General features: G+C 42.9%; 1 protein-coding gene across 1 annotated transcript; it reads left to right on the top strand.

The window, feature by feature from the left end:
* The first annotated feature begins 1,998 nt into the window (after positions 1–1,998).
* COQ2 (coenzyme Q2, polyprenyltransferase) lies at positions 1,999–25,140 on the top strand. The gene is made up of 7 exons (XM_058193240.1): positions 1,999–2,289; positions 7,659–7,825; positions 14,463–14,584; positions 15,256–15,341; positions 20,194–20,327; positions 23,418–23,606; positions 24,462–25,140. The coding sequence occupies exons 1-7, from the start codon at positions 2,028–2,030 to the stop codon at positions 24,609–24,611; spliced, it is 1,110 nt and encodes a 369-aa protein (XP_058049223.1). The 5' UTR covers positions 1,999–2,027; the 3' UTR covers positions 24,612–25,140.
* Positions 25,141–27,845: the final 2,705 nt, after the last annotated feature.

Here is a 27,845-nt window from a genome sequence, read left to right as displayed (position 1 = left end):
ATTTACAGGTAGAACGTTTTGGTAAATAATCTTATGAACTAAGCATAGGTCAGAACGTAGACAGCGTAGTTCGAGGCTTTCTAGACTTCAGATTTCAATCCTGGTGGGATAGGGAATTTTATTTCGAGCAGAAGATTTGAGAACTCTTAAATAACTCAAATCTGTAAAGATTCTCAGTCCTCCTCCAGGTCATGGTTGTCCCAAAAGTGCTTTTTTCAGAAGGCAACCGAACTTCCTTATTGTTGTTGTTTTTTGTTTTTGAAGACATTTTGCTTCTCTAAGCTGCTTCAGCTCTGACAGGATGGTGGGGAACGCAAAGGCACCTTGGGGATAAATAAGCAAAGGTTGAGAAACACCAGCTTTGTGCACATTCCTTGCAGCAGGTGCTGCGTTATTTCAACAGGTACAGGAGACTCGCATTTGGCAGCATTTAGAAGTAGAATAACAGAGTTGGAAGGGACCTTGGACGTTTTCTAGTCCAACCCCCTGTTTAGATAGAGGAAACCCTACACCATGTTCACACAAATGGTTATCCAACATCTTCTTAAAAACTTTCTGTGTTGTAGCATTCACAACCTTTAGAGGCAAGTTAACAATCAGTGGAACAACTTGCCTCTAGAAGTTGTGAATGCTCCAACACTGGAAGTTTTTAAGAAGATGTTGGATAAACCATTTGTCTGACATGGTGTAGGGTTTCCTGCCTAAGCAGAGGGTTGGACTAGAAGACCTCCAAGGTCCCTTCCAACTCTGTTATTCTATTCTATTCTATTCCATTCCATTCCATTCCATTCCATTTCCATTTCCATTTCCATTTCCATTTTATTCTTACCAACCTGCCTTCCATTGAGGACCTGTATACTGCACAAGTTAAAAAGAGGGCTGTGAAAATATCTACAGACCCCTCACATCCTGGACATAAACTGTTACAACTCCTACCCTCAAAAAGACGCTACAGAGCACGGCACCCCAGAACAACTAGACACAAGGACAGCTTTTTCCCAAACACCATCACTCTGCTAAACAAATAATTCCCTCAAGACTGTCAAACTATTCACTAAATCTGCGCTACTATTAATCTTCTCATTGTTCCTAACACCCATCTCCTCCTACTTAGGACTGCGTGACTGTAACTTTGTTGCTTGTATCCTTACGATTTACATTGATATTGTTTCCTGATAGCTTATTTGTACCCTATGACTATCATTAAGTGTTGTACCTTATGATTCTTGATGAAGGTATCTTTTCTTTTAATGTACACTGAGAGCATTTGCTCTCACTTGTTGCTGGCAATCCTTATGATTTATATTGATATATTGACCATCAATTGTGTTGTAAATGTTGTACCTTGATGAACGTATCTTTTCTTTTATGTACACTGAGAGCATATGCACCAAGACAAATTCCTTGTGTGTCCAATCACACTTGGCCAATAAAAAATTCTATTCTATTCTATTCTATTCCAAAGACAAATTCCTTGTGTGTCCAATCACACCTGGCCAATAAAAAATGCTATTCTATTCTATTCTATTCTATTCTATTCTATTCTATTCTATTCTATTCTATTCTATTCTATTCTATTCTATTATTTCCACTGATTAATTGTTCAATTTCCCCAGTTTTGCAGAAGAAAGGCTTAAATCAGCCCACGCTCCGAATCTTTCCTTTCGGCGCATTCCCTCCATCTCGCTTCTTATCCCTGACGGGTGGGGGGGGCAAGGCTGGACTTCAACTCCCAGAGTTCCTCAGCCAGCAAAGCTCAGCAAAGCTGGCTAAGGAATTCTGGGATTTGAAGTCCAGAAGTCTTGAAAGTTGCCAAGGTCGGAGAGCCCTGCTCCGGATAACGCTGGTTTTTACTCCAAACCCGGCCCCCGCAGCAGTACCCGAAGGCGACGCAGAGCCGGAACGCGAGGTAGGACTTTTCTTTTTCGTGCCTCTTTAGGCCACGCTTCCGATTGGCTCTTGGAGGAGGAAAGTAACCCCCTCCGGTGACGTCACGGAAGGGGAGGGGGGAGAAATCCGGGGCCGGAATGGGGCTGGCGCGTCTGATCCGCCGGGCAGCTCTATGCCGCTTTCAAGCCCCTTTTCCCGGCCCGGGAAGGTCGGGGCTTCTTTGCCCTTCGGCCGCTCTCCGGACCCTCTCGGGCCCCGCTTCGAGCTGGGAACCGGTGCGTCCTCCCGGGTCGAGGACCAGCTTAGCCGGGACGCTTTCCTCCTCGGCGGCTTTGGTGCAAACGGCGCCGCTCTGGCTCCAGCCTTACCTCCGTCTCATGCGGCTGGATAAACCCATCGGTGAGTTCGCCTGCCTCGCCGGCTGCTCGCTTCGTTTTGGCTTTGCAAAGCTGGAGGAAAGGAAAACGTAGAATAACAAGAGTTGGAAGGGACCTTCGAGGTCGTCTAGTCCAGGGGTCTCCAACCTTGGCAACTTTAAGCCTGGAGGACTTCAACTCCCAGAATTCCCCAGCCAGCTTTGCTGGCTGGGGGGTTCTGGGAGTTGAAGTCCTCCAGGCTTAAAGTTGCCGAGGTTGGAGACCCCTGGTCTAGTCCAGGAGTCTCCAACCTTGGCAACTTTTCAGACTTTGCAAAGCTGGCTGAGGAATTCTGGGAGCTGAAGTCCACAGATCTTAAAGTTGCCAGGATTGGAGATCCCTGCTCTAAAAGGATGCAAATGACCAGCTGTGTGTGCAAAGAATATAAATCCTTCTATTCCCCACCATCCAGTCAGAGCTGAAGAAGCTTCTTGGATGAGAAGCGAAACGTCTTCAAAAGAAAAGGGGAAAAAAAGAAAGTCCAGTTGCCTCCTGAAAAAAAGCACCTTTGGGACAACCATGAATTGGATGACTGAGATTTTCTGTAGACTTTTAGCTATTCAATTTGGGATGAAGACCCTTCCAATGGTGTGTGAGTAGGAACGGGTTTCCAGAGGAAAATTGCAGACTACAGGAACCAGGAGCACTAACTCAGGTGACCCTGAAGACACAGATAAACCTCCAAGTGCTTGAACAAAGTAAAGCTGGCTGAGGAATTCTGGGAGCTGAAGTCCACAGATCTTAAAAGTTGCCAGGATTGGAGACCCCTGCTCTAAAAGGATGCAAAAAAAAAAAAGGATGTACCTTGATGAACGTATCTTTTCTTTTATGTACACTGAGAGCATATGCACCAAGACAAATTCCTTGTGTGTCCAATCACACTTGGCCAATAAAAAATTCTATTCTATTCTATTCTAAATGACCAGCTGTGTGCAAGGAATATAAATCCTTCTATTCCCCACCATCCAGTCAGAGCTGAAGAAGCTTCTTGGATGAGAAGCGAAACGTCTTCAAAAGAAAAAGAGAAAAAAAAAGAAAGTCCAGTTGCCTCCTGAAAAAAAGCACCTTTGGGACAACCATGACCTGGGTGTCTGAGAATCTCTACAGACTTTTAGCTGTACAATTTGGGATGAAGACCCTTCCAATGGTGTGTGAGTAGGAACGGGTTTCCAGAGGAAAATTGCAGACTACAGGAACCAGGAGCACTAACTCAGGTGACCCTGAAGACACAGATAAACCTCCAAGTGCTTGAACGACCCTCTAAAACGGGGTTCTCCAACCTTGGCAACTTTAAGACTTGTGGACTTCAACTCCCAGAATTCCTCAGCCAGCAAAGTAAAGCTGGCTGAGGAATTCTGGGAGTTGAAGTCCACAAGTCTTAAAGTGGCCAGGGTTGGAGAACCCTGCTCTAAAAGGATGCAAATGGCCAGCTGTGTTCAAGGAATATAAATCCTTCTATTCCTCACCATCCAGTCAGAGCTGAAGAAGCTTCTTGGATGAGAAGTGAAGTGTCTTCAAAAGAAAAAAAAAGAAAGTTTTGTTTTGTTTTGTTTTGTTTTGTTTACATTTATACCCCGCCCTTCTCCGAAGACTCAGGACGGCTTACAATGTATAGGGCAATAGTCTCATTCTATTTGTATATATTTACAAAGTCAACTTATTGCCCCCCCAACAATCTGGGTCCTCATTTTACCTACCTTATAAAGGATGGAAGGCTGAGTCAACCTTGGGCCGGGCTCGAACCTGCAGTAATTGCAGGCTTTGTGTTCTTAATAACAGGCCTTACCAGGCAGAGCTAAACCGGCCCTGTTGCCTCCTGAAAATTCATCTTTGGGACAACCATGACCTGGATGGCTGAGAATCTCTACAAACTTTGTTAAGGGATACTTTCCCCTTCAACCTGGATTTATTACTGGAGAGAATAGGGCAACCGGCTTGAAGGGGCACCTGCTTTAGCTGCAACAATATCTTGCCTCAGAACCCCTCAGATTTGGATTGTGAATTTAAAGGTCCTTCCTTAATTTACTGAATGATTCCCACTAACTTCCTGATGGGGTGAACTCAGGAGTGAATTCCAGCAGCTTCTGGAGAACCAGTAGCGGAAATTTTGAGTAGTTCAGAGAACCAGCAAATACCACCTCTGGCTGGCCCCAGGAGTGGGAAGGAAATGGGAATTTTGCAATATCCTTCCCCTGGAATGGGGTGGGAATGGGGATTTTGCAGTATCCTTCCCCTGGAATGGGGTGGGAATGGGGATTTTGCAGTATCCTTCCCCTGGAGTTTGTTGGGAATGGGGATTTTGCAGTATCTTTCCCCTGGAATGGGGTGGGAATGGGGATTTTGCAGTATCCTTCCCCTGGAATGGGGTGGGAATGGAGATTTTGCAGTATCCTTCCCCTGGAGTTTGTTGGGAATGGGGATTTTGCAGTATCCTTCCCCTGGAATGGGGTGGGAATGGAGATTTTGCAGTCTCCTTCCCCTGCCATGCCCACCAAGCCACACCCACCAAGCCACGCCCACGGAACCAGTAGTAAAAAAAATTGGATTTCACCAGTGGGTGAACTAATATAGATAGGCTGGGAGTTGAAGTACACAAGTCTTAAAAGTTGCCAAGGTTGGAGACCCCTGGACTAGTTTAACCCACTGCTTAGGCAGGGAAACCCTACCGCCACTTCAGACAGGTAGTCCTCGAGTTAGGACCACAAAGGAGCCCAGCGTTGCATGCCTGTCGCAAAATGAAATGTGTGTTTTAAGGGAGGGTTGCTGCCCCACTTAACGTCCGTTCCTGCCACGGTTGTTAAGTGAATCGAGGCCGTTTGTTAACGTTATTCACGCGGGTGGGTAAGTGAGTGTGCCTCCCCCCGGAATTGATTTCCGCTGGTCAGAAGGTCGCCAGAGGGAATCGATCACGCGACCTTGGGACATTGTAGCCGTCATAAATAGGATGAACCAGTCAGCAAGCATCGGAATCCTGATCATGTGACCATGAAGAACGTTGCGATGGTCAGAAAATGTGAAAAACAACGGTCATAAGTCCCTTTTTTCAGCGCCGTACGCTTGGTCGCTAAACGAACTGCTGTAAGATGAGGACTAGCTTGAGTATTTGTTTATGGAGATTCCCCCAGGTTATGGTTGTCCCAAAGGTGCTTTTTTCAAGGGGCAACTGGACTTTCTTGGTTTTCCTTTGAAGACATTTCGCTTCTCATCCAAGAAGCTTCTTCGGCTCTGACTGGATTGGTGGGGAATGATTCAGTCAGAGCCAAAGAAGCTTCTTGGATGAGAAGCGAAACGTCTTCAAAGAAAAACGAAGAAAGTCCAGTTGCCTCTTGAAAAATCACCTTTGGGATGACTGTCTATTTTGACTCTAGAGTAAACCGGATTGAATTGGGGTTTAGTGGTACTGATTTCTGGGCGTGGAGTAGGTCCCACTACCACCAATGATTTCCTGTCCCCTGCAAAGCCCAAATAACAGACCATTTATTTGGGGGCTTAGTAGAGCACACAGCTAGTCCTCGATTTATAACGATTCGTGTAGGGACTGTTCAGAGTGTCGCTGAAAAGAAGTGACATGACCGCTTTTCACACTTAACGACCGTTGCTGCAGCATCCCCATGGTCAGGTGATCAAAGTTGAAGCACTTGGCAACTGGCATGTACTTATGACGGTTGCACTGGGATGTGATCCACCATTTGTAACCTTCCCAGCCATCTTCCAACAAGCAAATTCAATAGAGGAAGCCAGATTTGCTTAATGACCGCATGATTCACTTAACAACCGCAGTGATTCGCTTCCCAACGGTGGCGAAGACAGTCGTAAAAATGAGGCCAAACTCACTGGACCACTTCCTTGTTTTAGCAATAGAAATTTGCAGTTCAATTGTGGTTGAGGACTGCCAGTATATCGCATGATATTTATTTATTTATTTATTTATTTATTAAATGTTTTTAATTAGAATTTTTCAAGACCATAAAAGTATAAAAAATTAAATTTAAAAAATAAAAGTACATTTTAAAAAAAATATAGAAAAAGAAGGTGGGGGGTGGGGAAGCCACACTCAACTAATAAACCAGATTGTTATATTAATCCCTTCTTTTGTGTCCCTCTCATGCATGGTTGTAACAGTAACAGAGTTGGAAGGGACCTTGGAGGTCATCTAGTCCAACCCCCTGCTCACGCAGGAGACCTATACTAGGGATTCGAACTGCCGAACAACTTTTCTGATCGATAAGCTCAGTGTGTTAGCCACTGAGCCCCCTACTGTAAATGTTGGCTGGTTTCTGAGCAATCAAAATACAGTTATGGGATTGTGAGGAAGGGTGTAATCAGAATTTCAAGTCCAAGTCGTAAGTAACTTTGGGGGAGGGGCGTCATAACATGGAACAGTTGCTAAGCAACAAGCTGTAAATGGAGGGCTACATATAATTCCATAATCCCTCAGTATTACCAGCAATGGCTGAACCTCACAGTGAAAAACCCCTTTAGGGCAGGGGTCTCCAACCTTAGTAACTTTAAAGCTTGTGGACTTCAACTCCCAGAGTTCCTCAGCCAGCAAAGCTGGCTGAGGAACTCTGGGAGTTGAAGTCCACAAGCCTTAAAGTTACTAAGGTTGGCGACCCCTGCTTTAGGGCACTACCCTCAGTTTAAAATAATAAAACCAAGATAAACGGGGGCTTGTTCTTAAACTTTCAGAGACTCTAAAACTCCAGAAGTGTGCTTGTAGTCTGCGAAGGCCTGAAAACCATAGAAATGTGATAGGAAATTGCTTTCCGCAATGATTTTATTTAGTTTTCTAACACTTGTGGCGTGTCTCTAATGCATCATTCTGAAATATCTCTGAAAATGTAACAGAATCAAGCAGAGAAGCATTAATCGCTTGCAACTGGATAGATGAAGCTTTTGATATTGAAAATACCTTTCTCAGTGTTTTGTTTTCGTATTTGTCTGGGGAATTATATTTATTGCAGGCCTCTTGCTGAAATTGTATGACTTAATTTGGCCTCCAGAGGGAGTAAAATGCTTTCATAAATACTGTAATTGTCCAAAAAAACAAAACAAAACCCTAAAGGCTGCTAAATCCTGAACAATTTTTCTGGACCTGCTGGCATTTTTTTCTTGCCTGGAGGTTAGTCTTCTCAAATGAAGCATCCACTCTATTGTATCTCATAATGAGATTGGTACAACATTTTTCTCGGTAGGAAAAACGCCAAATTTAAAAAAAAAAAAGTGAAAAGAATACTGAAGAACCAAACTAGCTTAAGACTTAAACTAAGGAGCTGATTATTTTTGCATGCATTGGTATAAATTCTACATCTCTCTCTTTTTCTGCTCCTTATCCGGCTTCTTTATTTTTAGGGACTTGGCTGCTGTATCTTCCTTGTACCTGGAGTATATCCTTGGCAGCTGAACCAGGTTGTTGGCCGTCCTGGGACCTCCTGTTACTTTTTGGTGCTGGCTCAGTTCTGATGCGTGGAGCTGGCTGCATCATAAATGATATGTGGGACGTGGACTATGACAAAAAGGTAGAAAAGATTCGGAGCTCATCCTATTTCAGTGGTAGTCAACCTGGTCCCTACCGCCCACTAGTGGGCGTTCCAGCTTTCATGGCGGGCGGTAGGGGTTTTGTCCAATACTGAAGCACTTTCCTTTTTTTTTTAATTTAATTGACTTTTTAAAAAAATTTCATAGCATTATTTAAAAACATTTTCATTAGGTTTTCATAAAATTCCCCGTGACAATTTAAATTTCTGAAAATATACTATTTGTATCGCCCGTGCATAAGTGAAACTAAATGGCGCGATAGTGTGACCTCAAACAAAAGAGCCTCGTCCCAGAATAGCTCGCGCATCTCCGACCCACACCACCCAGCTGTAACAGACAAACAGAGCTGGTAGCCGGCGCCCCCCCCCCCCAACCCAATCCACGTTGTGCGAGGGGCATGCGCAGACAATGATACACAGTGCATTACTGTGGAACCGGTGGGCAGCTAGAAAATGTTACTACTAACAGAGATACAAAAGTGGGCAGTAGGTATAAAAAGATTGACTACCCCTGTCCTATTTGCTAATTAAATAAATTGTCATTATAAGGAATGTAAGTTCCTGTCTGTTCCCTCTCCCACTTTTCCTCTCTAGAAATTCTCAGAGAGATAAAGTCTAGTTGCTAACCCTTCAGGTTACAAAGTGGGAGGCTCTGGGTTCAAGTGCCGCCTTAAGCGTGAAAGCCAGCTAGGTGACTTTGAGCCAATCACGAGGAGGCTATGAGTTCTAAGGTAAAGGTAAAGGTTCCCCTCACGCATATGTGCTAGTCGTTCCCGACTAGGGGGCAGTGCTCATCTCCGTTTCAAAGCCGAAAAGCCAGCACTGTCCGAAGACGTCTCTGTGGTCATGTGGCCAGCATGATTCAATGCCAAAGGCGCATGGAACGCTGTTACCTTCCCACCAAAGGTGGTTCCTATTTTTCTACTTGCATTTTTTTTTAACATGCTTTCGAACTGCTAGGTTGGCAGAAGCCGGGACAAGTAATGGGAGCTTACCCCGTTAAGCAGCACTAGGGATTCAAACCGCTGAACTGCCAACCTTTCAATCAACAAATTCAGCGTCTTAGCTACTAAGCCACCTTAAGTATGAAAATTGGCCAGATGACTTTGGCCCCAATCACCAGGAGACTGTGAGTTCTAGCCCCGCCTTAGTCATGAAAGCCAGCTGAATGGCTTTGGGCCGCTCACTTTAACTCAATCCAACCTTCCTCACAGGTTTGTTGTTGTGGGAAAACAGGAGGAAGAAGGCATCTTGGTTATGTTCACCCACCTTGCGTTATTTGTAAAAAATAATAAAGGCGAGCTGCAAATAAACTATAGTCACATCAGAGGCTTTCTATGGCTCCCTTGAATGACCTTCCAATGTCAGCTACAGCTTTATTTTTTAAGGGCCCATACGGTGTCTTTAAACTTGCTGAACATGAAATGCCCAGAATTTAATTTCTCTCCAACAGTGTTTATATTGATTTTTTTTCAGCCCTAGATCCTTGTCCTTAAAGCAGGGGTCAGCAACCTGCGGCTCTGGAGCCGCATGTGGCTCTTTCACCCCTCTGCTGTGGCTTCCTCTCACTCAAAATATGCGTCACAACCGCCAATGTGCAACACCTGCCGGCACGCGATCTATTGAGCTTTTCAACCCCCAGTAGGCCAACCATGGATAAATCCAAGAAAAGAAAAGTTTCAGAAGAAAACAAAACATTTAATTCAACTACATATGCTAGTTTTATGGTTGCTCAAGAAATAGTCAGGCATGGGAAGAGTTTTGTGACTCCCGGTGTTTTCTTGTCTATGGGAAATGGGTCCAAATGGCTCTTTGAGTATTTAAGGTTGCCGACCCCTGCCTTAAAGGTTCATTTTGAATGATGAAATCTGTGATATAGCTAAAAAAAAATCTTGCAAATGCTAGCTTAAGTCTCTTATTTTACCACTTTCTCCCAACCTTTAAATATCTAGAATGAAGCAACAGGTCTGTTCTAAAATGCCCAGGCCAGATCAAATTTCCAGCATCCTATTCTTGGAAAAGATAATAGTCCTGGGTGGAAATTCACAAACAGTGAATTGTTCATGCACTCTGGGTTTCCAAGCAATTAGAATGAACGCATGTTGTCTGTGTATTTCTGGACACCTATAATCATCCTGACTCAATAGATAATTTGTTTATTTCACTTCTGATAGTTATTGTCTTTAGGAGAAACTATATAAGCTTATTGAACTGTGGTTTGCTGTGGTTTATTCAATCAACCATAGTTAAATAAAGCTTATATAGTTTCTCCTGAAGACATCTGAGAGCGTATTTGAAATTTAAGCAATGTTAGAAAGTCATATTGTAAAGACACATGCATTCTTTCTACCCTATTGGCTCATCATGTTGTGGTCCGCCAGCAGCCTGCGGAGCTGGCAATGGAGTCGGACAGCGATGAGGCTGAGGTGAGGCCAGGGCCATCAGGAAGTGAGGTGCGGACTCCAGAGCCTCCAGAGACTGATAGTAGTGAGGAAGAGGAACAGGAGGAGCCTGTTCCTAATGCACGCATGAGAAGAGCTGCCACAAGGCAAGAGCAGTTCAAGCAGAGAGGACAACTCGGGAGTAGGGCCAAGAGATGATTGGCCCCTCCCATAAGGCTTAAAACAGAGCAGCAATGGCGTTTGGGCTTTGTCGGAAAACAATTTTGCTAGCTTCGTCTTCTGCTTCGTCTACGTCTTGCATTTATTTTTGTGACTTCTGAATGTTTGCCAAGAAAGGCCTTTGGCAGTTTGCCTAATTGGACCAAGGTTTGCGATAGGACTGAGGAATTCATGTTGGGAGGAATTTGTTTTAATTTAGTTAAACTATGCTGGGAACAAAGTAATTCTCAGCTGTTCGAATATAGTGTTGTTGTTTTTCACGGACTGAGTTTCCTACTACCTATTTGGGCCTGGGTCACAACACGTCATAACTCTGATTGGTGAAAACAAGCCAGGTTCAGAAACTATGATTTACAGTTCTCTGGGTTTGGGCATCACACAAGTTTCTGAAACAACAAAATATATTGGAATTATTCCCCAAAACTGCATAGAGTGACAAAGGTGAACATGAAAACAGAAGTTTGTTCCATTTAATATTTAATGCTGTTTTGAAAAAAAAAACATATTTTAACCCTTTATTCACAATACAACTCCATAAATGTTTGTGTGATTTGGATTATCTGATGTGTAAGCATGTTTCCTGTTATGCACAAATCACATCACTGTAGGGTTATTCAGGAACCATGGTTTTAAATATCCTAGTTTAGAATATTTAAATAGCTCACTTCCTGAGGTGGGGAAATGCCAGACACTCAAAAGCCAGAAGGGAAAAGCGTACAAAGTTAATATGAAGGACCCTATAATGCTAAGAGCCAAAACGTACACCCAAAATTGTGTGTCAAGCCTGGAAGCCATCTTTTTCGTTGGATCTTCAGGCCTGCCATATTTACTACTGAGGGAAACTGGGAGGGGGGGATTGTATGGAGCTGGGCTGATGTATAGTCATAATAACATTCCTTTCTCAGAAAGACAAGGACATCTTGCCTGCACCTGGAGAGGTGTGGCTGGGAGGCATCTCCAGTTGGGATGGTGCTTTGATTGGACCTTGTGATGGGCATGTGGGTATTGGGCAGGGACTTGGACCTTCCTTGGGTGGGGAAAACCTGGAAGCTTTCAGATTCGGGTTTTCCCAGATGTGCCAACATGATATCTCTAATAAAATGAAACTTTGAGGAAACTCAAGCCTCGGAGTTTTCTTTCATTGGGGGTGTTAACTTGGAACCCTGACACTGTTTGGCTTATAGAATAGAATAGAATAGAATAGAATAGAATAGAATAGAATAGAATAGAATAGAATAGAATAGAATAGAATAGAATAGAATAGAATAGAATTTTATTGGCCAAGTGTGATTGGACACACAAGGAATTTGTCTTGGTGCATATGCTCTCAGTGTACATAAAAGAAAAGATACGTTCATCAAGGTACAACATTTACAACACAATTGATGATCAATATATCAATATAAATCATAAGGATTGCCAGCAACAAGTTATAGTCATACAGTCATAAGTGGAAAGAGATTGGTGATGGGAACTATGAAACGATTAATAGTAGTGCAGATTCAGTAAATAGTCTGACAGTGTTGAGGGAATTATTTGTTTAGCAGAGTGATGGCCTTCGGGAAAAACTGTTCTTGTGTCTAGTTGTTCTGGTGTGCAGTGCTCTATAGCTGCTTTGAGGGTAGGAGTTGAAACAGTTTATGTCCAGGATGCGAGGGATCTGCAAATATTTTCACGGCCCTCTTCTTGATTCGTGCAGTATACAGGTCCTCAATGGAAGGCAAGTTGGTAGCAATTATTTTTTCTGCAGTTCTAATTATCCTCTGAAGTCTGTGTTTTTCTTGTTGGGTTGCAGAACTGAACCAGACAGTTATAGAGGTGCAAATGACAGACTCAATAATTCCTCTGTAGAATTGGATCAGCAGCTCCTTGGGCAGTTTGAGCTTACTCAGTTGGCGCAGAAAGAACATTCTTTGTTGTCCTTTTTTAATGATGTTTTTGATGTTATCTGCAAGTATATACAATAATATTTTTAAAATGTATTTAAATCCATATACCCATATATGCTAGTATACAAACACAAGCACAGATAAGCCAACCCTTGAATTTTAAACCAACATGCCATGAAATGTATACTTGTATACATTGTAAGCCAGATCTGAAAAAGGAAAGCGTACAAATTTTCAAAGGTCTGCTTATCTGCAGGTGGCTCATTTTTCACAGTATTTTACTTAAACATTTGAACTTACCTGCAACTTTTCTGCGTATGGGCTTATAGGGAGTATATACTGTACGCATGGGCTACAGAATGAATGGATCCTGTAACTGGTATATACTGTATATGTGTGTGGTCAGTGATGGAAGGCAGCCTCCGAATTAATTGTTTGTATTTTAGGTGGTGAGAACTGCAAATCCGCTGGCAGCTGGAGAGCTTACAGTTAATATGAAGGACCCTATAATGCTAAGAGCCAAAACGTACACCCAAAATTGTGTGTCAAGCCTGGAAGCCATCTTTTTCGTTGGATCTTCAGGCCTGCCATATTTACTACTGAGGGAAACTGGGAGGGGGGGATTGTATGGAGCTGGGCTGATGTATAGTCATAATAACATTCCTTTCTCAGAAAGACAAGGACATCTTGCCTGCACCTGGAGAGGTGTGGCTGGGAGGCATCTCCAGTTGGGATGGTGCTTTGATTGGACCTTGTGATGGGCATGTGGGTATTGGGCAGGGACTTGGACCTTCCTTGGGTGGGGAAAACCTGGAAGCTTTCAGATTCGGGTTTTCCCAGATGTGCCAACATGATATCTCTAATAAAATGAAACTTTGAGGAAACTCAAGCCTCGGAGTTTTCTTTCATTGGGGGTGTTAACTTGGAACCCTGACACTGTTTGGCTTATAGAATAGAATAGAATAGAATAGAATAGAATAGAATAGAATAGAATAGAATAGAATAGAATAGAATAGAATAGAATAGAATAGAATAGAATAGAATTTTATTGGCCAAGTGTGATTGGACACACAAGGAATTTGTCTTGGTGCATATGCTCTCAGTGTACATAAAAGAAAAGATACGTTCATCAAGGTACAACATTTACAACACAATTGATGATCAATATATCAATATAAATCATAAGGATTGCCAGCAACAAGTTATAGTCATACAGTCATAAGTGGAAAGAGATTGGTGATGGGAACTATGAAACGATTAATAGTAGTGCAGATTCAGTAAATAGTCTGACAGTGTTGAGGGAATTATTTGTTTAGCAGAGTGATGGCCTTCGGGAAAAACTGTTCTTGTGTCTAGTTGTTCTGGTGTGCAGTGCTCTATAGCGTCGTTTTGAGGGTAGGAGTTGAAACAGTTTATGTCCAGGATGCGAGGGATCTGCAAATATTTTCACGGCCCTCTTCTTGATTCGTGCAGTATACAGGTCCTCAATGGAAGGCAAGTTGGTAGCAATTATTTTTTCTGCAGTTCTAATTATCCTCTGAAGTCTGTGTTTTTCTTGTTGGGTTGCAGAACTGAACCAGACAGTTATAGAGGTGCAAATGACAGACTCAATAATTCCTCTGTAGAATTGGATCAGCAGCTCCTTGGGCAGTTTGAGCTTACTCAGTTGGCGCAGAAAGAACATTCTTTGTTGTCCTTTTTTAATGATGTTTTTGATGTTATCTGCAAGTATATACAATAATATTTTTAAAATGTATTTAAATCCATATACCCATATATGCTAGTATACAAACACAAGCACAGATAAGCCAACCCTTGAATTTTAAACCAACATGCCATGAAATGTATACTTGTATACATTGTAAGCCAGATCTGAAAAAGGAAAGCGTACAAATTTTCAAAGGTCTGCTTATCTGCAGGTGGCTCATTTTTCACAGTATTTTACTTAAACATTTGAACTTACCTGCAACTTTTCTGCGTATGGGCTTATAGGGAGTATATACTGTACGCATGGGCTACAGAATGAATGGATCCTGTAACTGGTATATACTGTATATGTGTGTGGTCAGTGATGGAAGGCAGCCTCCGAATTAATTGTTTGTATTTTAGGTGGTGAGAACTGCAAATCGGCCGCTGGCAGCTGGAGAGCTTACACATTTTCAAGCCCTTGTTTTTCTCAGTACACAGCTTAGCTTGGCATTGGGTGTCCTGCTGTGTTTAAATTATTACAGGTAAGTTCATTGTAAAGAGTTCATTGCATAGGCCAGGGGTCTGCAAACTTGTCTCTTTAAGACTTTTTTTTTAATTATTTCATTTTGTCACAACAGTATACAAACATCGACATAAAACAACAACACATCATATAAGAAAAATATATATATAAGCAAAAGAATGAATAACTATGTTAAATTGATATAATGAAAAGGAACAAGAGGACAGGAATGGTAGGCACATTTGTGCTCTTATGCACAAATGTGCCTACCGTTCCTCAGCTTTGCTGGCTGAGGAACTCTGGGAGTTGAAGTCCACAAGTCTTAAAAGAGCCAAGTTAGCAGACCCCTGGCATATGCCATTGGTGACAATAGGTGCCTTCTTAATTATGTGTTCTCCCAGTTTAACGGATATGAAAACATGAGTTCCATACATGAAAATTCATTTATCATTTTACGGGATAGTTAAGGAATTCACGGGTGAACCAAGGCTAGCTACATCATGGTCTTCATGAATGAAGGAACAGAGATTTCATGTTGGTTGCCGTGCCCAAAGAGATGTTTGCGAAGTATACTTAAGACGTTCCCTGCTTCCATATTTATTGCAAAATATGTCTTTTTTCTCCTACCTTTTTAGAGGCTACTCGCAGAAAGTAGTGATTTATCATTTGACGCTTTCAATTTTCTCACAGTATTATTTTAGGCGCTTCTTCTTTATTTCTCGTGGTGACCTATCCACTAATGAAGAGAATAACTTACTGGCCACAGTTGTATTTAGGTAAGTTCAGCAACTTCCATTTCATATGAATGGGCAGCTTATTCCGACTTAAGGTGAATTAAATTAACATGAAAAGTAATTAGTCATTTTTTCCTCAGTTAAAATGTTTTATTCTCAGGCTATTGGCTACTTCCAAAACATTTTTATGTTATAGTATAAAAAGCCAGTTTGGCCTAGTGCATGGGTGTCAAACACGAGGCCCGCGAGCCAGATCTGGCCCACGGAGTGCTTTGATCTGGCCCATGAGGCCGCCCTGGAAACAGCGAAGGACCAACCCGCGGTGCCTCAGCCAGTGAAAATGGAGCTCAGGAGGGTTGCGCACAGCCCTCCTGAGCTCTGTTTTCACTGGCAAAGCACTCAGGCCACCACAGGCGCCCCCAACCCAAGTGAAATCGAGTTGGACACGCCCATCCAGCCCCCAAGGTTAAACACAACCCTCAGAGAAATCGAGTTTGATACCCCAGGTCCAGTGGTTAAGGCACCAGGCTAAAAGCCAGGACACTGTGAGTTCTAGTTCACTTTCGGCATGAAAGCTGACTGGGTGACTTTGGGCCTATCACCAGGAGATCGTGAGTTCTAGTCCTGCCTTAGGCATGAAAGCCAGTTGGGTGGTTTTGCATCAGTCTCTCTCTTTCTCTCTCCCTATCTCATCAAAACAACAACCCATCTTATAGGGTTGTTGTTTTGGTGAAGATAGGAGGAGAAATAAGTACTGTGTGTGTGTTCGCTGCCTTGACTTATTTATAAAAAAAGAATAAAGATGGGATAAAAATCTAATAAAAAAAATAAAAATAAAAACAGTAGTCTGTGCCATGCATTCACAGGACATATTCTGCAGGGAGCATTTAAAGTAGAGTAGAATAGAAATAGGAATAGGAATAGAGTAGAGTAGAGTAGAATAGGATAGGACAGGACAGAACAGAACAGAACAGAACAGAACAGAACAGAACAGAACAAAACAGAATAGAATATTTATTTATTTAGAATAGAATAGAATAGAATAGAATAGCAGAGTTGGAAGGGACCTTGGAGGCCTTCTAGTCCAACCCCCTGCATCGGCAGGAAACCCTACACCACTTCAAACAAATGGTTATCCAATCTCTTCTTAAAAACTTCCAGTGTTGAAGCATTCACAACTTCCGGAGGCAAGTTCCACTGGTTGATTGTTCTAACCATCAGGAAATTTCTCCTTAGTTCTAGGTTGCTTCGCTCCTTGATTAGTTTCCACCCATTGCTTCTTGTCCTGCACTCAGGTGCTTTGGAGAATAGCTTGACTCCCTCTTCTTTGTGGCAGCCCCTGAGATATCGGAACACTGCTATCATGTCTCCCCTAGTCGTTCTTTTCATCAAACTAGACATACCTAGTTCCTGCAACCGTTCTTCATTCGTTTTAGCTTCCAGTCCCCTAATAAATCAGACATGTCTCTTTAAATTGTTGGGGCAACTGTAGACTCACAGAATTTAGGCAGATGCTTCCAAACTGCTCCCTGCTGCATCTCCATAAAACACATTTGATTTTGGAAAGCAAGCCTCCCAAATCTCTTTGTAGTAGTGGATGGAAGAACGGACGTTGACTGACTGTTTTGGCCATAAAGCTCTGCTACCTTTCTTCGCTTCTTCTCATCAAGTCGCTGATCAAGAGAAGTGGAATGAAAACAATTTGCCTTCTGTTATGAGTCAGGCTTAGTGATGGGAGGCTCAGTACTTTGTGTATTGGAAATTACTTCCTTATTAAGTTCGACTGACTCATTTTCCTCAAATACGACACAAGAAAATAATGCACCCTTCCATAAAAATGCAGCCTAATGTATATTCGTAATGCCTCATTAATCATTTATACACCTAGGAGGGCTTGAAAAATGGAAAACTCTGATTCTTGTCTCTCTCTAAAAATATTGAATAAACAATAAATAAAGGCAAAGGTTCCCCTCGCACATATGTGCTAGTTGTTCTTGACTCTAGGGGGTGGTGCTCATCTCCGTTTCAAAGCCGAAGAGCCAGCGCTGTCCGAAGACGTCTCCATGGTCATGTGGCAGGTATGACTAAAAACCAAAGGCGCACGGAACGCTGTTACCTTCCCACCAAAGGTGGTCCCTATTTTTCTACTTAAATTTTTTACGTGCTTTCGAATTGCTAGGTTGGCAGAAGCTGGGACAAGTAACGGACGCTTACCCCATTATGCGGTATTAGGGATTCGAACCGCTGAACTGCTGACCTTTCGATCGACAAGCTGCGCATCTTAGTCACTGAGCCACCACACCCCTAAACAAATATAAATAAGACCATGGGAGAATGCCCCAACATCCTATACAAATGTCACCATATTACAAGGCAGAGATATATAATTGAGTATCATCAACACATTGATAATATGTCACCTCATGGACACAGATGATCTCGCCCAATGGCTTCATGTAGATGTTAAACAGGAATGGAGAGAGTATTGAACCCTACTGAGGCGCAGTGAGGCGCAGTGGTTAGAGTGCAGTACTGCAGGCTACTTCTGCTGACTACCAGCTGACTGCAATTTGTCAGTTCGAATCTCACCAGGCTCAAGGTTGACTCAGCCTTCCATCCTTCCAAGGTCAGTAAAATGAGGACCCAGATTGTTGGGGGAAATAGGCTGTAAACCGCTTTTACAGAGACATAAACCTAAGATTGAAAACCAGGCTTGTCAGATGTTACATCTTTTTCTATCCTGCTTTACGGAGTGGAGAATTGGTCTCTGACAGAAAACCACTTGAAGAGACTAGAACCATTTGAAATGTGGATTTACAGACGGCCGTTAGGTATAAACTGGGTTGACAAAATCAGAAATGAGGAAGTGATAAGCCACCTGGGAAAGCCAAGGGAAATTATCAAAACCATTAAAAAGCAAAAGTTAGAATATTTCGGACATGGGGTGCGACACCCGGAAAAATACAGCATACTTCACTTAATCCTCCAAGGCAAGATTGAAGGCAAACGAGGTCCAGGCAGAAGAAGAACATCATGGCTTCACAATCTAAGGGACTGGTTTGGACAAAACTCAGCAGCACTTTTTTGTGCTGATAAAAATAGGATCGACAACATGATCGACAATGTCCGATGACGGATATGGCACAAGAAGAAGAAGTAAACCACTTAGGGCTGTAAAGCACTGTGAAGTGGTATATATGTCTAAATGCTATTGCTACAGAACCCCACATAATAGGGACTGTCCCAATCAGCCCTCAGTGGTAAGGAAGCAAACCAGCACAGTATAATACTATTTCCTCCTACCCCACAGAGCCGATCCAAAAGGAAACCATGGTCAATGGTGTTGAAGTCCACCAAAGGGTCAAGCTGAGCCAGGATGGCTAACTGCTGTGTATCAAGGCTGTATCGAGAAATCTTTCTCACTGAGAATGATTTCGAGCAATTTTACTTCACAGATGTTGGGCAAATTCTACCACCCGGCCTTGTAGGCGAATATCCGAGTCCTTTTCACCAAAATGACCAAAAAGGTCTCGAGTTTTCCTAAATTAGGAGTCTGCAAACTTGGCTCTTTCAAGACTTGTGGACTTCAACTCCCAGAGTTCCTCAGCTTTGCTGGCTGAGGAACTCTGGGAGTTGAAGTCCACAAGGCTTAAAAGAGCCAAGTTTGCAGACCTCTGTCCTAAACCAAAACTCCTGGGATCGATCTGTGGATGCAGCAAAAGTAGAGAAGTATTTATTTATTTTTATGATTGTTTATTTATATTTTGTCTTTATTTTTTTTTACAAATAACTCAAGGCAGTGAACATATACACCTTCCTCTTCCTATTTTCTCCACAACAACAACCCTTTGAGGTGAGTTGGTCTGAGAGAGAGTGACTGGCCCAGGTCACCCAGCTGGCTTTCATGGCCAAGACAGGACTTGAACTCATGGTTTTTTGGCTTTCTAGTTCGGTGCCTTAATCACTAGACCAAACCGGCTCTCGGTATACAAATACTCCTCGAGTTACAACAGTTCATTTAGTGACCATTCGGAGTTAACCACAGCACTGAAAAAGGTGAGTTACGACCATTTTTCACACTTACAACCGTTGCAGCATTCCCCAAGGTCATGTGATCCGAATTCAGACGCTTGGCAGTTGACTCATATTTGTGACAGTTGCAGTGTCCCGGGGTCATGTGATCACTTTTTGTAACAAGCAAAGACAATGGGGAAACCAGATTCACTTAACAACCGTGTTACGGTGCAGTGGTTAGAGTGCAGCACTGCAGGCTATTTTGGCTGACTGCTAGCTGCAGTTCAGCGGTTCAAATCTCAAGGTTGACTCAGCCTTCCATCCTTGCGAGGTGGGTAAAATGAGGACCCAGATTGTTGGGCTGACTCTGTAAATCTCTTAGAGAGGGCTGTAAAAACATTGTAAAGCAATATATAAGTCTAAGTGCAATTGCTCTTGCTGTTAACGACTGTAGTGATTCACCTAACAACTGTGGCAAGAAAGGTCAGAATGGGAAAAACTCACTTAACAAATGTCTCTCTGAACAACATAAATTTTGAGCTCAATTGTGGTCATAAGTCGAGGAGTACCTGTGCTCAAAATATAATACTGCCACTGAGAAGTACTGCCACTTCTCAGCACGTGTGTGTGTATATGTGTGTTTAGGCCAGTGCTTCTCAAATAGTGGGGCGGGCCCCCCCGGGGGTGCGCGAGGCTCCGTAAAGGGGGGCGCATTTGACCTCGGCAAACATACTAACATAACAAACATGATACTATTTACAGTCGCGTGGGGGGCGCGAAAAATGTTTTCTTCTTCCTAGGGGGGGCATGACAGAAAATAATTGAGAAGCACTGGTTTAGCCAATGATGATTATAACTTGCTCTTCTTTATTTCCTTTAGGTTTGGTCTTCAATTGGGGAGCCTTACTGGGTTGGTCTGCGGTCCACGGTTCTTGCAATTGGTCTGTTTGCTTACCCCTGTATTTTTCCAGCGTCTGTTGGACTTTGCTTTATGATACTATTTATGCTCATCAGGTGACTCTTTTCCCATGTGTTAATTATAAAAGATATTGAAATGAGAGAGTGTGGTTAAATTAGGTTGCTATGGAAATCTTGTTCCCGTTGAACTGGAAACACGGGCAATTTAGAAATGGCAAACAATGCATGTTTGCAGCTGCTTTTATTTGTTTTCAGTTCTCGTTGATGCCAGGAACTATGTTGGTAGTCCAGGAACTCTACCTGGACATTGGATGAACTTTCGGGTTGATTCCTGATGATGTGGGGGAAGAGATCTAACGTATGGCCCCTACTTTATGGGATACCAAGGAGATAGAACTCTCCTGTCCTGTTTTAACATCTACATCAGTGGTAGTGAACCTGGTCCCTACCGCCCACTAGTGGGCGTTCCAGCTTTCATGGTGGGCGGTAGGGGTTTTGTCCGATACTGAAGCACTTTCCTTTCTTTTAATTTAATTGACTTTTTTAAAAAAATTCATAGCATTATTTAAAAACATTTTCATTAGGTTTTCATAAAATTCCCCGTGACAATTTAAATTTCTGAAAATATACTATTTGTATCGCCCGCACATAAGTTTAGTTCACGTTACGTAAGTGAAACTAAATGGCACTATAGTGCGATTGCAAACAAAATAGCCTCATCCCAGAATAGCTCACGCATCTCCCCCCCCACACCACCCAGCTGTAACAGACAAGCAGAGCTGGTTGGCGGCGCCCCCTCCCAAACCCAATCCACAATGCGCGAGAGGCATGCGCAGACGACGATACACAGCGCATTACTGTGGAACCGGTGGGCGGTTAGAAAATTTTACTACTAACAGAGATTCAAAAGTGGGCGGTAGGTATAAAAAGATTGACTACCCCTGATCTACATGAAGCATCATCAATATGCTGATGATACCAGTTTTATATCTCCACTCTGGGCCATCTGTGTGATGTTGTACATGTCCTGGCCCAGTGCCTGGAGGCTGAAACGGTCTGGATAAGGTACAGTTGAGCTTCGGCGTAACCCAAGCAATCTGAGTGGCATTGGGCATTTGGGCCTTCCAATGGCCAGGTTTTCCCACTGTGAATGGGGTGGCACTGCCCCAGATTGGATCACTGGTGCGTGATCTGGGGGTCCTTTTGGACTCGGGCTTCTGCTAGAAGAGCAGGTGGCAGCTGTAGCCAGGAGGCCTGTTGCACACCTGAGGATCATGCACCGGTTGTGTCAATTCCTGCAACTTGGCAACTTTAAGATATGTGGACTTCAACATGCTGGTTGGGGAATTCTGGGAGTTAGAGTCCACACATCTCAAAAGTTGAGAAACACTGGTTTATAGTATATAAATATGCAATATTATGTGATACTTTTATTTCAAAATGCTGTACAGTAATAAAAGATGCATTAACGCCCTTAAAGACCAATTTTTTACCAGAAATAATATTTAACAAGGAAACAGGAGATGAAAAGCACAGGCAGAAACACAAGCCAAATTTCTTAGGGTTTTTTTTCTGTGTTTTGCATAACATTGCTTATACTACAAAAGATTCATAGCGTTGTCTGCGGATAGCTGAGTTGTCTCTTGAAGGCATAAATACCAAATCTCACATCCTTGGGGTACAGAAAGTAAGAACAAAAATTTTGAAAGCAAGGCTTCTTGTATAATAATATTTCCTAAGCATACAACTATAAATATAAACTGAACTATTTAATATAAATACATTTAATAATGGTGCTCAGCACTTTGGTATTCAAAGCCAATAATAATAAAGACAAGACTATTTAGGCTAGGCATCACCTTTTGATTTTACTTTCTTCTCACCTTTAAACCTAAAAGTGCACTAAATATTTTGTTTGTTCTGAATGCAAAAATACACCCAAACACACACACACACACCATTTTGATATTGTGGAGGTGTTATGACCTTGCAAGAGCACGTTGAGGGGTCCTTGATGTTCTTTGAATTGGGTTGCTTTCTTGCAGGTGTTTCATTACCCAAACTAGGTAACATCATTAGTCTAGGTCAGGGGTCTTCAAACTACAGCCCGTTGAAGCCATTAATCCGGCTCGCGTGGGACCACAAGGCTACCCCACCAACATCGCCCGACCTACCCGCTGGCCCCCATCCACCTTCTGGAGGCTGAGGAGGGCCTGTTTTGGGGGAGCAGAGTGGTTCTGGACGCCAAGGAGTTCCCCAGCCTCCAGGGGCGGGGGGGGGGGGCTGGAAACACACACACACACAGAAGTCCCTCACACACACTCCAAGGCAGCCACATCCCTTCACTAACCGGCTTTCCACCCCCAGGAACATAACAAAGTAAAGTTTCATTTGTGTGTATTATTCAATGCAGGGGTCTCCAACCTTGGTCCCTTTAAGACTTGTGGACTTCAACTCCCAGAGTCCCTCAGCCAGCTTTGCTGGCTGCGGAACTCTGGGAGTTGAAGTCCACAAGTCTTAAAGGGACCAAGGTTGGAGACCCCTGGTTTAATGGACTGTTAAATTGGCCACGCTAGTCACATGACCGCATAGCCACATGACCACCTAGCCATGGCAACCCAGTCATATGACCACCTAGCCATGCCCACCCAGCCGGTCCAGCCCCCGAACAGTCAGAGGGACCATGAATTGGCCCCCTGTTTAAAAAGTTTGAAGAGCCCTGGTCTAGGCCTAGCACTGATAATGTTACCTAGTTCGGTAATGAAATGTCTGCAAGAAAACAAGCGAGTTCAGACAGCACCAAGGACTCCTCATTTCAATCCTGAGCTACAAATATTCTGCTTTATTGGTAAGAGCAGGTGTGAGACTAGAAATAAAGCCCTCCTGAACTTGGGGTACTTCCAGGATGCACAAAATAGCCTGTTTCATCCCAAACATTTGAAAAACAAAACATTTTCCGCATCTAAAACACCGACAATTAATCTTCCGCAAACCATTCCACTGTCTTAATTCAAAATATATTGCCTTTTTAAAATTATTATTTCCACATTGTATACAGCTGCAAGTAGGCAGTGAGATGGTTTTTTGGCTGCTGTACAGTTGTTCCTCACCTCAAACTAAACTGCCTTTGTGGTTGGTGGTTTTTGGTTTTTTTTTAATTAACAACTTTCCAACTTTCTGTTTTAGGATAAAAGCGACGATCTTGCCATCGGTGTGAAATCTACAGCGCTTCTCTTTGGGGAAAAGACAAAATACTGGCTCGCAGGCTTCAGTTGCACAATGCTTGGTGGTCTAACGCTGGCAGGAATCAATTGCGGTCAAACCTTCCCCTACTATGCAGCGCTGGCAACTGCGGCCGCCTGTTGGGGAAACCAGGTTAGATGAGTTTAATGTTGGTTGAATCTTGTGCTGCATTTCCAGGCCGGGTTCAGCAGTGGAATGGAGGTGATAAACGGGACAAGACCTCTGAAGGGCCCAGTTGAAGGAAGAGGAAAAGGAATTCATAGACTCATAGGCTCATAGGGTAGAACAGACCTCAGAGGTCTTCTAGTCCAGGGGTCTCCAACCTTGGCAACTTTAAGGCTAGCTCACTCCTAGAATTCCTCAGCCAGTTTCACTTAACAACTGCATAGAACGCTGGGAGTTGAAGTCCACAAAAATCTTAAAAGTTGCCAAGGTTGGAGACCCCTGTTCTAGTCCAATCCTCTACTCAAGGTAGGAGTCCTTATACCAGGGGTATCAAACTGGATTTCTTCAAAGGCCGGATCAGCACTGTAATTCTCTGCGGGCCGGCGGGGGGAGGGGGGGCGAGGAGCGGGGGGAGACAGGATGGACGCCTCCTACAGCACTTTGCTGGCCAAAAATGGGCTGCGTGGAGCCCCCTGCGCTTCATTTTTGGCCTCCAGCACTCTGCCAGCCAAAACCTGGCCACACATGCCCCCTCCACACCCCTGCAGCCTGTTTTGGCCAGCAGAGGCAGCGTGTGCTGATCCTTTGATATTTCCATATTTGATATTTCCCCATGGACCAGGTTTAAGCACCCTGTAAGCCGGATCCAGCCCTTGGGCCTTGAGTTTGACACCCCTGCCTTATACCATCCCAGACTAATGGCTGTCCAATAAAGCTAGTGCTTTAATGGGCGTCTGAGATAAAAGCGGATTAGAAGACTTGAGAGATTCTAAAATTTGAGTAGGGGCAAGTATTGATGAATCATTTTGGTCTCTTTTCCAGATATTCCATTTGGACATTAATAACCCTAAAGACTGCTGGGACAAGTTTTCTTCAAACCGCAATCTAGGGATTTTGCTTCTCGCAGGGATTATACTTGGAAACTTAAGGAAAGAGAAAGAAGAAGGAACAACAGCTTTGAACAACAGCTAGAGCAGAAGAAAAGAATGCTGTTTTACAAATAAAAACAAAGACAAGTCCTTTTTTAAAAAAAATCTGCCTCTTTATATTTAACAGATATGATGCTTTATATCAGGGGTCTCCAACCTTGGTCCCTTTAAGACTTGTGGACTTCAATTCCCAGAGTCCCTCAGCCAGCAAAGCTTCAACTCTGGGAGTTGAAGTCCACAAGTCTTAAAGGGACCAAGGTTGGAGACCCCTGCTTTATATTAAAATGTTAGAATGGTGGTTATTAGCTGCAGATTTGGTTGTTTTTGTGTTTGAACATATCTTGGCAATCATTCTGAATAACCATTCTGAGATTTCCCAGTAAAATGTTGAGATTAATTCTGCAGAGCTACATCTGAAGTTTCCCATTGTAAAATTATAAGATTGTGAGTGAATTAAACAGGTAAAACGATGTACCCCCCCCCCAAAAATCAATCTTCCGACACTAAAATAGAACTACTGTGTAGTCGAAACTGCTTATAGAAGTGTAAACAATAAAATGACTGGTTTTATAGTATGGTCACTTACGACATTTGAGAGTTCTATATTTATATATCACTCATTTTCAAAATGTATGTATCAGATAAAAGGGACATCTATGAAATGATAGTTCATGTTAATTTATCAACCACCAGCAGCCTGAATATGCAAAATTACTGGGTATGCAAAAGTGCTTATTTTATTGGTTTTAGTATCACCCAAATAATTTTTCAAAAGCTGTACAAGTTTTAATCTATAGAACAGGGGTATCAAACTTGATTTCATTGAGGACCACATCAGAGCCACATATGTTTGACCTGGGGGTGTGGCGGGGGGGCGTGACCAGCCCGACGTCACTCGTGTCGGGGGTTCCTGTGGTGTCCTAAGCTCTGCCAGTGAAACGGGTTCCTGAGCCAGCTCCGTTTTCGGTTGCCACAGCCTCCTGCAACTCTCTGCTAGCGAAAATGGAGCTCAGGAGGGCTGTGCATGGTCCACCTGAGCTCCATTTTTACTGACAGAGGCACTGCGGCAGTGGTGAAATCCAATTTTTTTTACTACCGGTTCTGTGGGCATGGCTTGGTGGGCGTGATGTGGCTTGGTGGGCGTAGCAGGGAAAGGATACTGCAAAATGTCCATTCCCACCCCACTCCTGAGGGAAGGATACTGCAAAACCTCCATTCCCTCCCCACTCTGGGGCAAGCCAGAGGTGGTATTTGCCGGTTCTCCGAACTTCTCAGAATTTCCGCTACCGGTTCTCCGAACAGCTCAAAATTTCCGCTACTGGTTCTCCAGAACCTTTCAGAACCTGCTGGATTTTACCCCTGCACTGTGGGCCAGTCTTTCATTGTTTTCAGGGTATTTCAGTCCTTCATTGTTTTCAGATCTAAGCACCCTGCAGGCCGAATCTGGCCTGCGGGCCTTGAGTTTGACAACCCTGCTGTGGAAAGTCCAAGAATTGCTAACACAAACTATGGTTTGTGTTATTAAACCATATTAGCATGTTATGCAAACTCAACCAATTATGACTTTCTCATATTAAACCAGGGGTTTCCAACCTTTTCTATACCTCGTACCCCTAGAACCAGTGGTGGGATTCAGCCAGTTCGCACCTATTCGGGAGAACCGGTTGTTAACTTTCTAAGCAGTTCGGAGAACTGGCTGTTGGAAGAAATCTTATTTAGTTTTTTTCCACTTTTCAGGGCTAATCCTGTAAGGAAGGCAGGAAGGAAACATTCCGGTGTTGTTTCTAGCCTAATCTTTATTGCCCTGCTTACAGAAACTGCCTCTTTGGTTAACCCTTATTACATTGTAACAGCTAAGGCGAAGCGCCCATCGATATGAGTGATGTTGAGTTGACCACGCCCATACAGTCACATAACCACCGCGCCGCACCCACCCAGCTGGTCATTAGGGCAGAGAACCGGTCGTTAAATTAGGAATATACATTTGCTTTAGTGCCTAAATAATATACAACGGATTAATTAATTTCATGCAATCCCACATAGGAGTCACCTACAGTATGTGTGAGTTCGGTAGCTATGTATAAATGTGCTTAATAAACATTAAACAAGTGGCTTAATATTTTATACCTTAGTGACAAGACACGCCTAGCAAATCTTCCAGTAGCCAAAAATAGTCAAGTACAGCAGTCCTCCAGAGGTTTTGTTTGTGGGATTTTGCATTCGCAAAAACTCTTTTGAGTACGCCTTCCCCCCACCCCACCCCAAAGTAAACCAGTAATTGCTTATCCCTCCAGTCACAAAACTATGCAGCCTAACAAGAGGAGTGTAAATTGCACAATTATTCTTGGAAATAGTATCTCCGTAGGGTGTGGCAGGTACGCTTTCAAGTGTAACGCTGAGGTAATTCCTGTGCTATTAATTTCACTGAAATTTTTTTCTCCCCCAATTCTTTGTTGTGCTTGAATGATGTCCCCTGATAAATACGATGCCCTGCCTTGGTTTTCGGATGACGCAGAGAGTAAAAACACTTAATGCTTGCTAATTTGGTCTTTCTGTATTTGTTTCACATGGGTTATTTGCCAAGCCCAGCTTTGAATGGATGAAACTAATGGTGAATTCCCTGCCTTTCACAACTGCCTTCCTATCACATCCTCTGTACAGAAAAAAGAATAAACACAGCATGTGTTGTGCAAATGATAATCTTGCCGCGGTTAATATATGCAATGTTAAGTAGGTTACATTTTTATTGTATTTGCCATCCATCATGCCCAATAAGAAAAATTCTGGTTTGACCTCTATTTTGACCATTAACATCTCTTCTAACCAGCTGCTTATTTGCTGCCAGAATATGACAGAATGACAGAATATTAAATGCATAATATGCATAAGAGCACAAAAGTGCCTACCGTTCCTGTCCTATTGTTCCCTTCATTATATCAAATTAACATAGTTGTTGCTTACTTTTGCTTATATATATTTTTTTCTTTTATGATGTGTTATTGTTTTATGTTGATGTTTGTGTATACTGTTGTGACAAAATGAAATTTTTTTTAAAAAAAGAATAGTATCATCAACTCAGAACAAATTGCCTTTCTGTAGAGTGTGGCTTTTTGAGTTGGTTTTTGTTTTTTTAAAAGCTTGGATAGGATAGGATAGGATAGGATAGGATAGGATAGAATAGAATAGAATAGAATAGAATAGAATAGAATAGAATAGAATAGAATAGAATAGAATAGAATAGAAAAAAGAAAAGGAAAAGAAAAGAAAAGAAAAAAGA

Source organism: Ahaetulla prasina, chromosome 8 (assembly GCF_028640845.1).
Source record: "Ahaetulla prasina isolate Xishuangbanna chromosome 8, ASM2864084v1, whole genome shotgun sequence".
In the NCBI taxonomy this organism is placed as follows: domain Eukaryota; kingdom Metazoa; phylum Chordata; class Lepidosauria; order Squamata; family Colubridae; genus Ahaetulla; species Ahaetulla prasina.
The sequence above is the reverse complement of the archived record's forward strand: the minus strand, read 5'-3'. Positions and strand labels throughout refer to the sequence as shown.